Here is a 12,651-nt window from a genome sequence, read left to right on the forward strand (position 1 = left end):
AATTTTCCATTCCAGAAGAATTGGAACGAGACGCAACATCTGATCTGCAGATGTTAGAGCAATACCAAAGAACTGTCAAAGAAATACTTAAAACCATAAATATTGCATGGAATGGCACCTGGGTATTCCCAAAAATCAGCACTTACCTTGACAAAACGACACAGCCTGACAGCATCTTCCCACTGGGAAGCCCTGACGTAGTCATGGAGAATCCCGGGATAAGGGGAGATGTTCAGGTGGACAAGGGAACCATCTGCTCTCCTAATTGTTATTTGATTCCCTACAAAACTCACAATCTGGGGGTTTTTGCTGAATTCACTGTGGAGAGAAAGGAAAGGGAAGTTAATCTTCACTTCTTTCTACAGAAACAGAAATTATCACTGACTTCGTGTCTTTCTCTTTTTAATTTCCAACAGGCAATTTAAACAAATCTTCTTTTTTGTTTGCTTTTCTTTCCAAGCAACTAAGGCAAGATTTCACGAGACAGAATTAAAATCTTGCTTTTGCATCAAGATGCTGCTCTACTTTCAAACTGCACATCATCATTTCAACTCCAAACTTGAGGATTTAATTAGAACACCCACTTTTTTCCCCTCATTTCCTAATCCAGAAATGGCAACGTGAAGAGAGTTTGAAGAGTTGCAACCCTTGGTTCTACTTCACCTGAACAGAGTTTGGTAAGGGGTGAGTAAATTAGTTAAAATATACCCTTTTTCATCAAAATATGATGTATTACCTTCCATCTTTTTCATAGAGGGTTTTTGGGAGGAGATCTTTGTCCACATAGACTGTGTTGGGGTAGTACCAGACTGTGAAACGGGTGTCCTGGATCCCACACAGGATGTTGGAAGTGTCATTCCAAGCCAAAGTTTGAACCATTGTCCCTTAATTTCAAGACAAAAATATGCATTTCCATGAGACACTTCAAAATGAAGTTACCCTTCTCAAACTGGGGTAAAAGGGTAATTATATTCATCATTTTTAGATCATTTTAGTAGGGCTGGTTTTAGCCCCCTGGTTTGTAACATCTTAACGTGTTTTACATGGAATTTATATAAAAATGATCAGAATTCAGATAAAATGTACCAAAATAGTTTCTACCTCTCTCTTATGAAAGCCAAAGGACTATTTCTCATGTTTTTTTCAAGTTGAATTTCACTATTAATTAAAAAGCCAAATGTTGACTCTTGTACTAGAGAAAACTCTATTTCCCTCCCAGCATGTTGCTAAACATGAATTTGAATTTTTTCTTACCTATTTTGACAATCTTCTGCTCCTTCCCAAACCTTTTCACTGAAGTGATGTAAAGATCTCTGTTCTTGTCAATAAAAGCGATTTTTCTCTCACTAGTAAGTCCTTTCTGGTCCAAAGCAATCTCCACAATTTCGGTCTGAAAAGGCAAAAAAAAGAGGATTTCCGAGTTTGATTTTGGACATTCCTGTCCCAGAAAGCAAATGACATTCAACCAAATGGATGTTTCCTCAAAATAAGGCACAAAACTCTGGATAAACTGGGTTGTGGGAAGACACACTTTGTGGATGAAGTCTCTGTTGAATGAAGCATTTCATGGCAGGGGGTTGGATTTCGATGATTTTTAAGGTCCATCCCATGATTCTGTGATTTCATAAATTGAATTTCATGAAGATTAAAACAAAGCTGCAACCCTGGTGTGTTTATGCACCAGAAGAGTGAATATAAGAGTCAGTTAGAGCTGAAAAGCTCCTTCATAGTAAGGTTTTAAAACCTTTAATAGTCCCTTTATTGAAGAAACCCACTATTGATTCTTAATTTCTAAGTATAATAAAAAACCAGACATTATATCCTTCACTTCACCTTATGGGTCAGAGGTTTTCCATCACCCAGTGGCTTTCCAGATAAAGCTTCAAAGATGTAAATAACTGAAGAAAAAAAAATACAGTTGATTAGTTAAAAGCAACAGAAATGACACCAAATTCTGAGGTAAGTTAATAAATAAATTCATGTTCCCCATATCAGATTTACTCAATCTTAACCCACAATTTTGGTCAATATGAATGTTTAGGAAGTGAAACCATTGACTGATTAAATTAAACCAAAGGATTTAATGTCAGATATATTAAAAGATGTCCTTAGAACTGTTGGGGAAAACATTCCTCAAAAACATTGTTTATTTTGTTAATAATCTGCTTTATTTGGAATTCCTAGTGCATATTTTCTTCCAGGACAATTCAATCTTCTGCTCATGATGCCACAGTTATGACTAATTAATATTACATATTAATTACTGGTTTCCTAAAAAAATACTTGGTTTATCCAGGTATTTTGGATTTTACTTGATATTTGAATTTTCCTTGATGCTTGAATTTTATATATATATATATATCATATATGACATATATAATTCTTGCACCTTTACCACTTGTTCCACTCTCTCTCTGCCTCCCCTTTAATAAAAGAAACCCTTCAAAAAGCCCCCACCTACATAATTTGGTTTTTTTGGGGTGTCCAGTGAAAACTCCAATTTGCAACTTGCCTAAAAATGAAGTTTCTTTCTCTTTCTTTCCATCTCTCTCTATACAAACACAAACCCATGTGTTCGAAACCTCTTTATAAATACATTTATTTGTATATATTTATAAGTAATAAATAAATAAATTATAAATACATGCAATCTGTGAACATACACACAAATTAGAGGTAGGGTGAGCACTCAAAGCAGCATTTTAAGGAAGAGCTGTAACTAAAAGCACATGATTTTACAGGCAGAATTCAAAACAAAAAAAAGGCCAAACTGTCAGAGCAGGTGTTCAAACCCATCAGTTGGTTGTGCAGAGGAGGCAAAAAAAAAAAAAAAAAGGTTGAAGATACAAAAGAAAACTTGTTGTTCCTGAGAAGTGCTTTTTTATCTCACTTTTAGGCTTGAAATTTGTAGATCTACCCAAGCAAGTCGATTTTACAGCCCCCAGAGCAGCTGGAGGAAGTGAGATTAAAGGAGTGTGTAAAAAACCCACTGTACTAATCCACAAGTCAAATGGGTTCAATTCTCATTAACCTACAATTGAGGGATTTCAGAAATAAGTTTGGGGTTGGGTTGGTTTTTTTTTTCCCTGCCTGAAAAAACTCCATGTGGTTTTTCAATCATTTAAAGCCTCGAATGTATCTTTTTTCCAGGCAGAAACTAAAAATATTAATAAAGGTTGTTGTCTTCCCTTTGACCACCCAGAGAAAGAAAATTGTGTGTGTTTTAACAGATGTGTTTTATTATCAGGGAATATCACTGAGCTTTTAGTGTCAAAAATACAACATTTAAGAGCATAAAAACCTTCAAGGACACAGCACTGAGACAGAACATCACATCAGCTGTAAATAAAACTTACATATATATATTTATATATATATATATATAAAGATACAAAGCTATAAAAGAGATAAATCTACAAAGATACAAATGTAAGATAAAGCTATGAAGATACAAGTCTATTAAAACTATAGCAAAGAACATCTGAGAAGTAAAATTTATCCCAGCTAAAGCACTGGAAGTCTTTTTAAGAGCAGCAGGAAAGCACAAAAAGTTGCTGAGGTTTTAGAAAAACCCCATGTGAGAGACTGAAAACCTATTTTTCTGTTATTTTCTGCAAATACTCCATGGTTCTGACCCATTACTCAACTGTGATATATATATATATAATTCTCTTTAACTTTTTAAATCAATTTTAAGCAAGACCCATAATGTCAATTAATTTTACAGTGAATATATGAATTTAAATTTATTTTTAGAGTGAATATATTAATTTCTACAATAAATATATGATTTTTTTTTTAATAAATCCAAGAGAACTTACCCTTCTCATCAGCTTTGTCCTTTACTGCCAGGGTGTCATTGCTCAGAGACACAGTCTGGGCATTTAAAATGTCTGTTCTCATGCCTGGATATTTTGGAGAGGAAATTAATCTGCCTTCATATGAATATAAATAAAGTCCTCCACCATCTACAAGAAGAAAATGCCTACAAAAAACCAAAAAAAAAAAAAACAAACAGCAGAAAAAATTAAACACTAAATAATACAGAAAAACACAAAGAAATTTTCACAATGTGAAGGTAATTGTTTAATATCCTGCAACTGTTTCTGGTTCAACCCCATTATTTCTAAGCCTGTGGGTATTCTGGAAGTTTTGTATGGAAGAGTTAATTTTTAATGTGAATGTTATCTTTTGCCAGGAGAAATATTTATTATTTGAAATATTTATGATTTTTTCATGTGTTTTCCATTTCTAACTATATGAGAAATATGTTAGAAATCTGTATTTTCTGTTTGTAATATTTCAATTTGTGCTTCTGTTCTATGTTTATATTTAATAGTTCTATCCAATGGTTATATTATGTTCACATTTAATAAAGAGCATTGCAAGAAGTCCCAAAAAGTACCTTTCTGCTTGTAAAATCAAACTCACTGTTCCTTCCTTCAGGTCAAAGATCAGTGGGGTGTTCCAGTTCTTTGTACTGAAAAGAAAGAAAAAATCAGCATTAAACCCACTAATCTTCACATTGCAAACACAAAGTTGGATTCACTAAGCAAATCATACATCTTTTAATGCTCTAACACTCCTAAAGAGGGGAGGTTTTCAAAATTAAAACAGCATTTAGGAAGCCAAGTAACACAGATAATCACATAATATGGGTATTTTTGCATCCTTTCACACCAGCAGCAGCTGACCCAGGAGTGTCAGCACACAGCAAAATCATATTTAGATGAAATAATGGTATTTTTAAAATATTTCTGAGCTGTTTTACAGTGATGTGGAGGTTGGACAAAGCCCCTTTTCTCGTGTGTCCCATCACAGGCTGTATGCCCAGCATTAGTCACCTCCCTGAGATATTGAATATTTCAATTAATTCAAAAGAAATTAATTACAATTAATTACTGTCCTTCCAGTGAAGTGTCTGCTGCTGTTTTACAACTGTTGGATAACCCTGAGGAAGGTGGATTTGTATTTACTCACGAAAACACATAGCACTGAAGAGAAGTTGAAACAACCAAATATCCATAATCCAAGGAGGCTTTAATGACCCTGTCCCGGAATTCCAAGGAATCCTCAGCATCATTAATGACATTGTGCACCTACAAAGGAAAACTGAGGTCAATAAAACAACAACAGATGAAATAAAATCTAATTAGTGAAATATCATTTTTTTTTCTGCTTGAGAAAATCATCCAGACGTTGGAAAATTCCCATTTTAAGACTGGGCTGCTGATTATTGGAAATATATTATTATCTGAAATATAACATTTCAATGAGCCCATCCCAACAATCCAGGATTTGGAGAAAGATGTGTTTTCTGGAAGAGCTGGAGCATGGATTTTAATGCTTCCACAGGAAATTCAGGAGACACCTCCACCAGCAGGTTGTGCCTTTGCCACCACACCAAAAATCTGCTCCAATGACAACGTTTGCCTCTAATCAACACAGATCTTGGAGCTCAAAGTTTTCAGGCAGCTAAAAATCTAAGGTGGCACCTTACACAAAAAAAAAGTGTCCTGTTTGTTTGTGGGGCTTTTTTGGAGGGGGTTTTGCTGTTGGGGTTTTTTTAGATGGCACCGTTCTGAGGGTGGCAACTTCCTTTTGATTCTCTCCATTACACAACCAATTGCAAAACAAGGACTGAAGTCAATTATTTCTAAAACCCTGGAAACCATTTCCAAAGACATATTAATTGCTATGGCCATAATTAATGTAGCACTCAGAAAAAAAATGCAGCAGCAACTTTTTTTTTTGCAGGCAAAATTTTCCTCCATGAACGTCTAGGAATAAAATCACTCTAAAAAGGAATAAAATCACTCTAAAAAGGAATAAAGTCACTCTAAAAAGGAATAAAATCACTCTAAAAATGCTGAAATGAAACATTACTCCTGACTCAGGGTTGGTTTTACTTCCTCAGTGTTTGCATATTCAGATTCTCTGGAGATCATTCCCAGATTCCATCTGTTACGAGTCGATGTCTGGGAATGAAATGAAAAAAAATGGGAATTTTTACCTGCTAATTTGTCCTCTGTGTTCCCAGACACTGACTCACCACATCCCACCCACTGCACCAAACTCACCCAGCACTGCTGCTCTTCCAACTTCTTCCCAATTACAGATCCAACATGAAAAGAGTCGAGAGCAAAAAAAAAGGCATTTGAGGGCCTAATTAGGAATTTAGGCACTCGACTTTGATACTGAAAATACAGGCCTGGTGTCCAACACCAAATGTGTCATTGGGAAAATCTGGAAGAATGGAAATCTTGTCTTATCCCAGAGCTCAGGGAGTGAATGTCTGAGTCAGTGTCTGGGAACACAGGGGACAAATTAGGTTTAAAACTCCCATTTTGCATTAAAAAAACCCCCGCAGAGCTCGAAACTGTAATTTTACCTTCATGGTTCTCCTCTTGATTAATGTGATCTCAAAGTTCTTCCACTCCCACCGTTGTTCCACGATGTGGGCAAAGATGACATGGCCATTCCCACAGGCTCCAGCCAGCTGGGTGCCATCAATGGACCAGGAAATGTTAAATATGCTGCCAGTGTTGGGCTTCTCCAGGGCATAGGACCACTGCAAAAAAAAAAAAAAGATTAAAAAAAAAAAGGGATTAAAAATATTCTGGGTATTTTTTAGGAAGGATTTCTTGTCCTCAATAGATTTGCAGGGTTGGAATTTTTTAAGCAGCATCAGTAAATGAAATTTTCCTTATGAAGAGATTTGATGTCTTAAGTCAGACTGTTGAAAACCAGGGATACAAAAAGCATCAAGTAAAGCAAAATTAAAATGTCACAATGCCTGAAGTACATGAGGTACCAGTTTTCTACTCATAATATATTTAAAGTGTACTTTTGTTTATAAATCTAAGCAATCACCACATAAAATTAAGTCAACTTACTTAGAAATAATTCTATTTACTCGCTGTTGTTACTGAAGGGAAAGATGCACCAAAAATTTCCTCCAGCAAAGAACTTTATTCTTAATTCCCCCATTTTATGCACAAGACTCCTCTGAAGTTTAGAGCCTTACTAATGAAACCTTGTCAAAAAGTAGGATTTTTCAGACCAAGCCCCTTGTTTTCTATTTCCTGCAACTCAGAAATGCAGAAATCACACCCATCACCTCTAATCTCTGAATGACAAAAAAATGAAATAACCTTTCTGTGGAATTTTAGGAAGGCTTTAAACCAGGTTTTAAAACAAGAAGCAAATCTCAACTGCTGCCTCTTCATTACTCTGTAATGGAATATTTTAAAAAACATGTAGTAATTGGAGAACTACTTGAATATTTGACTTTGAAATCTTAAGAAGCAAATCAGTAAGAAGAACCAAGTTAAATTGTAAGTAGACATTGGATTGACTTTTGGATACATGAAATTATACCAAAGGGGACACAGCTGGAAGAAAACCCTCACCTAATGTTTGTAACATGTTTTATATTCTGATTTCTTTTGCTGCATAAAATTAGCAACCTCCAAGAATCAAAACCTTCACCCAAAGCCTTCGTATGATTTACAAGGAGTGAAATCACCGAAATTACAGTAAAATAAAAGAGTTGGGACTTAAAAGCTGACTAAGAAGGGAACAAAAGGGGCTGGAATCCAAAGCCTGAGCTGTGCTGATGGTTTGTGGAATATTGTGTAGGAGTTGAGGCTCTTTTACACAGGGGGTGAGGGAAAGGTGATGTCAGCTCCGACTGAAATTCCAGCTCCAAACCCCCGGGTTCAAGGCTCTGTGTTCCCTGTCTCCTGCTGACAGACCCCCCAGCCCATCCCTGGGGATGGATTTGGGGAGAAGTGGGGATTTTTGGAGAACTGTCTCACCAGGATGAAAGCACTCCCTGGGAATTAAAGCCACAATATTCCCTGGCTGACTCTCCCATGGCCAAGGAAGAGGCTCTTCCATGGTTGTAACCAACACTCCAAGGGTTTTCCGGGACCTCCATTCGAGCCCCGTGTGCCACAGCTGCCCAAAAACACTGGATGGAATTTCTTTTTCCAAACTGGATCCTCCCAAACACAAAAGGTCACTTCCCTCAGATCAGGAATCCACCCCGGAGTCAGGAGGAATAAAGGGACATCAAGCCACCAACAAAGAACCAGTTGATGGCTTTGATTTGATTTAAGGAGCTCCAAAAACGTGGATTTGGAGCTACTTTTCCACATATAACAGATCCACTGAAGATAAAAAGGGATTAAAAATATTCTGGTTATTTTTTAGGAAGGATTTCTTGTCCTCAATAGATTTGCAGGGTTGGAATTTTTTAAGCAGCATCAGTAAATGAAATTTTCATTACGAAGAGATTTGATGTTTAAGTCAGACTGTTGAAAACCAATTCCAAATCTGCTTCTTTATTCTTTTAACCATAAGCCTTTTTTTTCAGGTCATTGAATACTAAGATATTTCCAGCTCATAACCTATATTTAAAAACAAAAATAAAAATCCAAAGAGCCATTCAAAGCTTTATTTTCCAATTCTTTTTGAAGCTCCCAAGTGTAAATCCCACCACTCCAATGATTCATAGACCCTGCAGATGTCTGGGGCATTTATCATGTATATAAAATGTTCTAATAAAGATCATTTAGCTCTCCATTTCTAAGACAGGAACAACTTCAAAATCTGAAATAGCATTTCCTAAATACACTGATTTTTATTTTTTTTTTTTGAAATAGGTATGACTATGACTCCAGGAATGACTTCATGAAGTTGTTCCAACATTACCTGTAACATTAGATTTTGACTTATACTTTTCCTGCCTCTGGAGCAGATGGATCTGGTCCTTTTTCCAAGATCCTGCTGTGGGAGTGGAGTGGGGAAGGAGGAAATCAGGGAATTTCAGTCATTCTTACCATCTCTCACTGTGTAAATATTTTGACCTGCTCAGTAATGTCAAGGGAAGCAGCAGAGCCACAGGAAATAGCTGACATAAATGAACTTTTTAAGCACTGCCCTCCATCCAAGTGATCCCATCCTGAAAAGCTGTGGACACCAGGAAAGCTGAATATCCATCAATCCAGCCAGCTTTGCACCTCAATAGATGGATTTTATTGGTGCTCTCTGCAGGTTTAATGATCGTTGGCATTAACAAGGCAGCAAATTTCAATGTTAAATATATTCTGTTTGGTATTTTGCAGGATGTTTTATATATAAATATATATACACACACATATATATATAATTTCTAATGCTACAGGAGCAAAAGTGGGTTTTTAAATGAAGAAATGAAGCTTCTAAAGTTGCTGTTAGATCTGTAATTCTCATTTTTAACACAAGAACTAAGTCACCAGGTAGAAAGAACACGAGAAAAGGCCCCTGCCCCCCCGAATTTGCTGTAATTATGCCCCAAACTGAACACACATGCTAGAGAAGAGTTAATGATATAGATATTTATTGTCCTGATGGCTCCCTGGGGAGCAATTTGCCACTACAGCCCCATTACATCAGACACAATAAAAATGTCTGTGTTGACCAGTAAAAGCCAGGTCTGGTTCTCTTCAAACTCCATCACTGGTGGGATGGGAATCATTCCTGCTTTTGCCTCCATCCCAGCAAAGCTTCTCCTTCAGTAACTATTCACAGCCAATGTCAGCAAAGGAACTTGCAGGAAAAATTCAGGATTTGAAGGTAATAAATTAAGATTGGGAGCTGATAAAGCAGCTGGCACCAGCTACTGGTAATTTTTATTTTAATTAATTGTAATGTTGGCTTTGTTTCTTTAAGAGTTGAGTAATAAACCAGATTTTATCCTCTCAAATAACCCCGAAAGGCTCCTCTTCAGGAATTTAAAATCCCTGACAAACCCAGGCCAAGCTGATGGGAAGGTGAACCAGGATCTACTGAAGGTGCCCAAAAGCCCACAGCGATTTTTTCCCCCAAAAAGAGCAAGGAAGACGAGAAAAAAGGGAGGAAAAGGGCCCATAAAAGTCCCAAATAAGGAAGGTTTGCTGCAACAAAAAGCTGCAGAACCACAGGAAACCCACAGAGACAATGAGGTCAATCTGGGCTCGGGGCTGACTCACACCAGTGGAGGGACAGGGAACTGCCTCAAATCCTTTGGAATTGAACACCAAGGGGAAAAATGGCAATAAGGAACCAGAAGGAAAAAGAATAAAATATAATATAGGAGTAAAAGTGCAGGATGTTGTTGTTCTGCCCCCCCTTTTAAAGAAATTTTTATACGCTCTTTGTTTTTATGGTTAATTTTATATATATTAAAAATTATATATATAAATAAAAATTATTATATGTAAATTTGTCAAAGTAATAAATATTAATATAAGGTTTCTAATACATAACCTTAATATATGTAATAATAATATAGTAATAAATATATATTTATTGTATATAAAATATAATAATAAAATTATAAAATATAATATAGTAATAAAAGTGCAGGATATTGTTGTTCTATCCCCTTTTAAGAGAAATTTTTATACACTCCTTGTTTTTTAATGGTTAATAATTGCAATTGTTTTATATATATATATATAAAATTATTTATATATATATAAAATTATATATAAATAAAAATTATTATATATAAATTTTTTAAAGTAATAAATATAATAATGTTTCTAATATATAACATTATTATATGTATTAATAATACACTAGACAATCAGTAAAAAATATACATTTATTATATAATATAATATAGTAATAAAAGTGCAGGATATTGTTCTACCCCCTTTCAAAAGAAATTTTTATACACTCCTTGTTTTTTATGGTTAATAATTGCAATTTATATATATATATAAATTATTATATAAATATAAAATTATATATAAATACAAATTATTATATATTAATTTTTCAAACTAATAAATATAAATATAATAATGTTTCTAATATATAACATTAATATATGTATTAATAATATAGTAAGAAATATACATTTATTACATAATAAAATAAAATCTAGTAATAAAAGTGTAGGATATTGTTGTTCTACCCCCTTTCAAAAGAAATTTTTATACACTCCTTGTTTTTTATGGTTAATCATTGTAATTTTTATATATAAAAATTATATATATATAAAGTGATATATATAAATACAAATTATTATATATAATTTTTTCAAAGTAATAAATATTAATATAATAATGTTTCTGGTACATAACATTAACATATGTAATAATTATATAGTAATAAATTAGTAATAAATATATATTCATTATATAATAAAATAAAATAATAAAATATAATATAGTAATAAAAGTGTAGGATATTGTTGTTCTACCCCCTTCAGAAGAAATTTTTATACATTTCTTGCTTTTTATGGTTACACACTGCAATTTTTTATCCAGATATAAATTATTATATATATAACATTATATATAAATACAAATTATTATATACTAATTTTTCAAAGTAAGAAATATAAATATAATAGTTTCTGATATATAACATTAATATATGTATTGATAATGTAGTAATAAATATACATTTTTTATATAATAAAATATAATAATAAAATATAATACAGTAATAAAAGTGCAGGATATTGTTGTTCTACCCCCTTTTTAAAGAAATTTTTATACACTCCTTGTTTTTTATGGTTAATCATTGCAATTTATATATATATATAAAAAATTATATATATAAATAAAAATTATATATAAATTTTTCAAATAAATATAAATATAATGTTTCTAATACATAACATTATTATATGTAATAATAATATAGTAATAAATTAGTAATAAATATATATTTATTATATAATAAAATATAATAATAAAATAATAAAATATAATATAGTAATAAAAGTGCAGGATGTTGTTGTTTTACCACCTTTTTAAAGAAATTTTTATACACTCCTTGGGTTTTATGGTTAATAATTGCAATTTTTCTCTCTCTATATAAAAATTATTATATATATAAAATTATATATATAAATCCAAATTAGTATATATAAATTTTTCAAAGTAATAAATATAATAATGTTTTTATATATAACATTAATGTATGTATTAATAATATAGCAATAAATCAGTAATAAATATATGTTTATTATATAATCAAATATAATAATAAAATAAAATCTAGTAATAAAAGGGCAGGATATTGTTGTTCTACACCCTTTTAAAATAAATTTTTATACATTCCTTGTTTTTTATGGTTAATAATTGCAATTTTTTATATATATGTAAACTATATATATAATTATATATATAAATACAAATTATTATATATTAATTTTTCAAAGTAATAAATATAAATATAATAATGTTTCTAATATATAACATTAATGTATGTATTAATAATATATAATTATAATTTGTAATATCAATTATTATATATAAGATTATATATAAATACAAATCATTATATATAAAATTTTCAAAGGAATAAATATAACAATGTTTCTAATATATAACATTAATGTATGTATTAATAATATATAATTATAATTTGTAATATCAATTATTATATATAAGATTATATATAAATACAAATTATTATATATAAAATTTTCAAAGGAATAAATATAACAATGTTTCTAATATATAACATTAATGTATGTATGAATAATATAGTAATAAATTAGTAATAAATATATATTTATATCTCTTTGGTCTAAGGCTGGAGATTGCAGATTGCAACTTCCATCACCTGATGTCTCCTTTCTGAGCACTGGGATCCCTGAGCTAT

General features: G+C 32.3%; 1 protein-coding gene across 3 annotated transcripts in view; it reads right to left on the reverse strand.

Annotated features, from left to right (window-relative positions):
- The window catches only part of IFT80 (intraflagellar transport 80), a 31,905-nt gene that overhangs the window by 6,732 nt on the left and 12,522 nt on the right, over positions 1-12,651 (reverse strand). For 2 of the 3 annotated variants that reach the window (XM_064665762.1, XM_064665761.1), the window contains exons 9-16: positions 6,392-6,571; positions 4,981-5,099; positions 4,406-4,480; positions 3,822-3,985; positions 1,834-1,898; positions 1,255-1,390; positions 737-884; positions 147-318 (exon numbers count right to left, since the gene is read on the reverse strand). In XM_064665762.1, coding sequence (XP_064521832.1) covers positions 147-318; positions 737-884; positions 1,255-1,390; positions 1,834-1,898; positions 3,822-3,985; positions 4,406-4,480; positions 4,981-5,099; positions 6,392-6,571 — 1,059 coding nt within the window. Of the gene's footprint in view, positions 1-146; positions 319-736; positions 885-1,254; positions 1,391-1,833; positions 1,899-3,821; positions 3,986-4,405; positions 4,481-4,980; positions 5,100-6,391; positions 6,572-8,718; positions 8,794-12,651 lie in introns of all 3 variants that reach the window. The other variant, XM_064665760.1, reaches the window with a different exon arrangement.

Source organism: Pseudopipra pipra, chromosome 10, assembly GCF_036250125.1.
Source record: "Pseudopipra pipra isolate bDixPip1 chromosome 10, bDixPip1.hap1, whole genome shotgun sequence".
Lineage (NCBI taxonomy): Eukaryota > Metazoa > Chordata > Aves > Passeriformes > Pipridae > Pseudopipra > Pseudopipra pipra.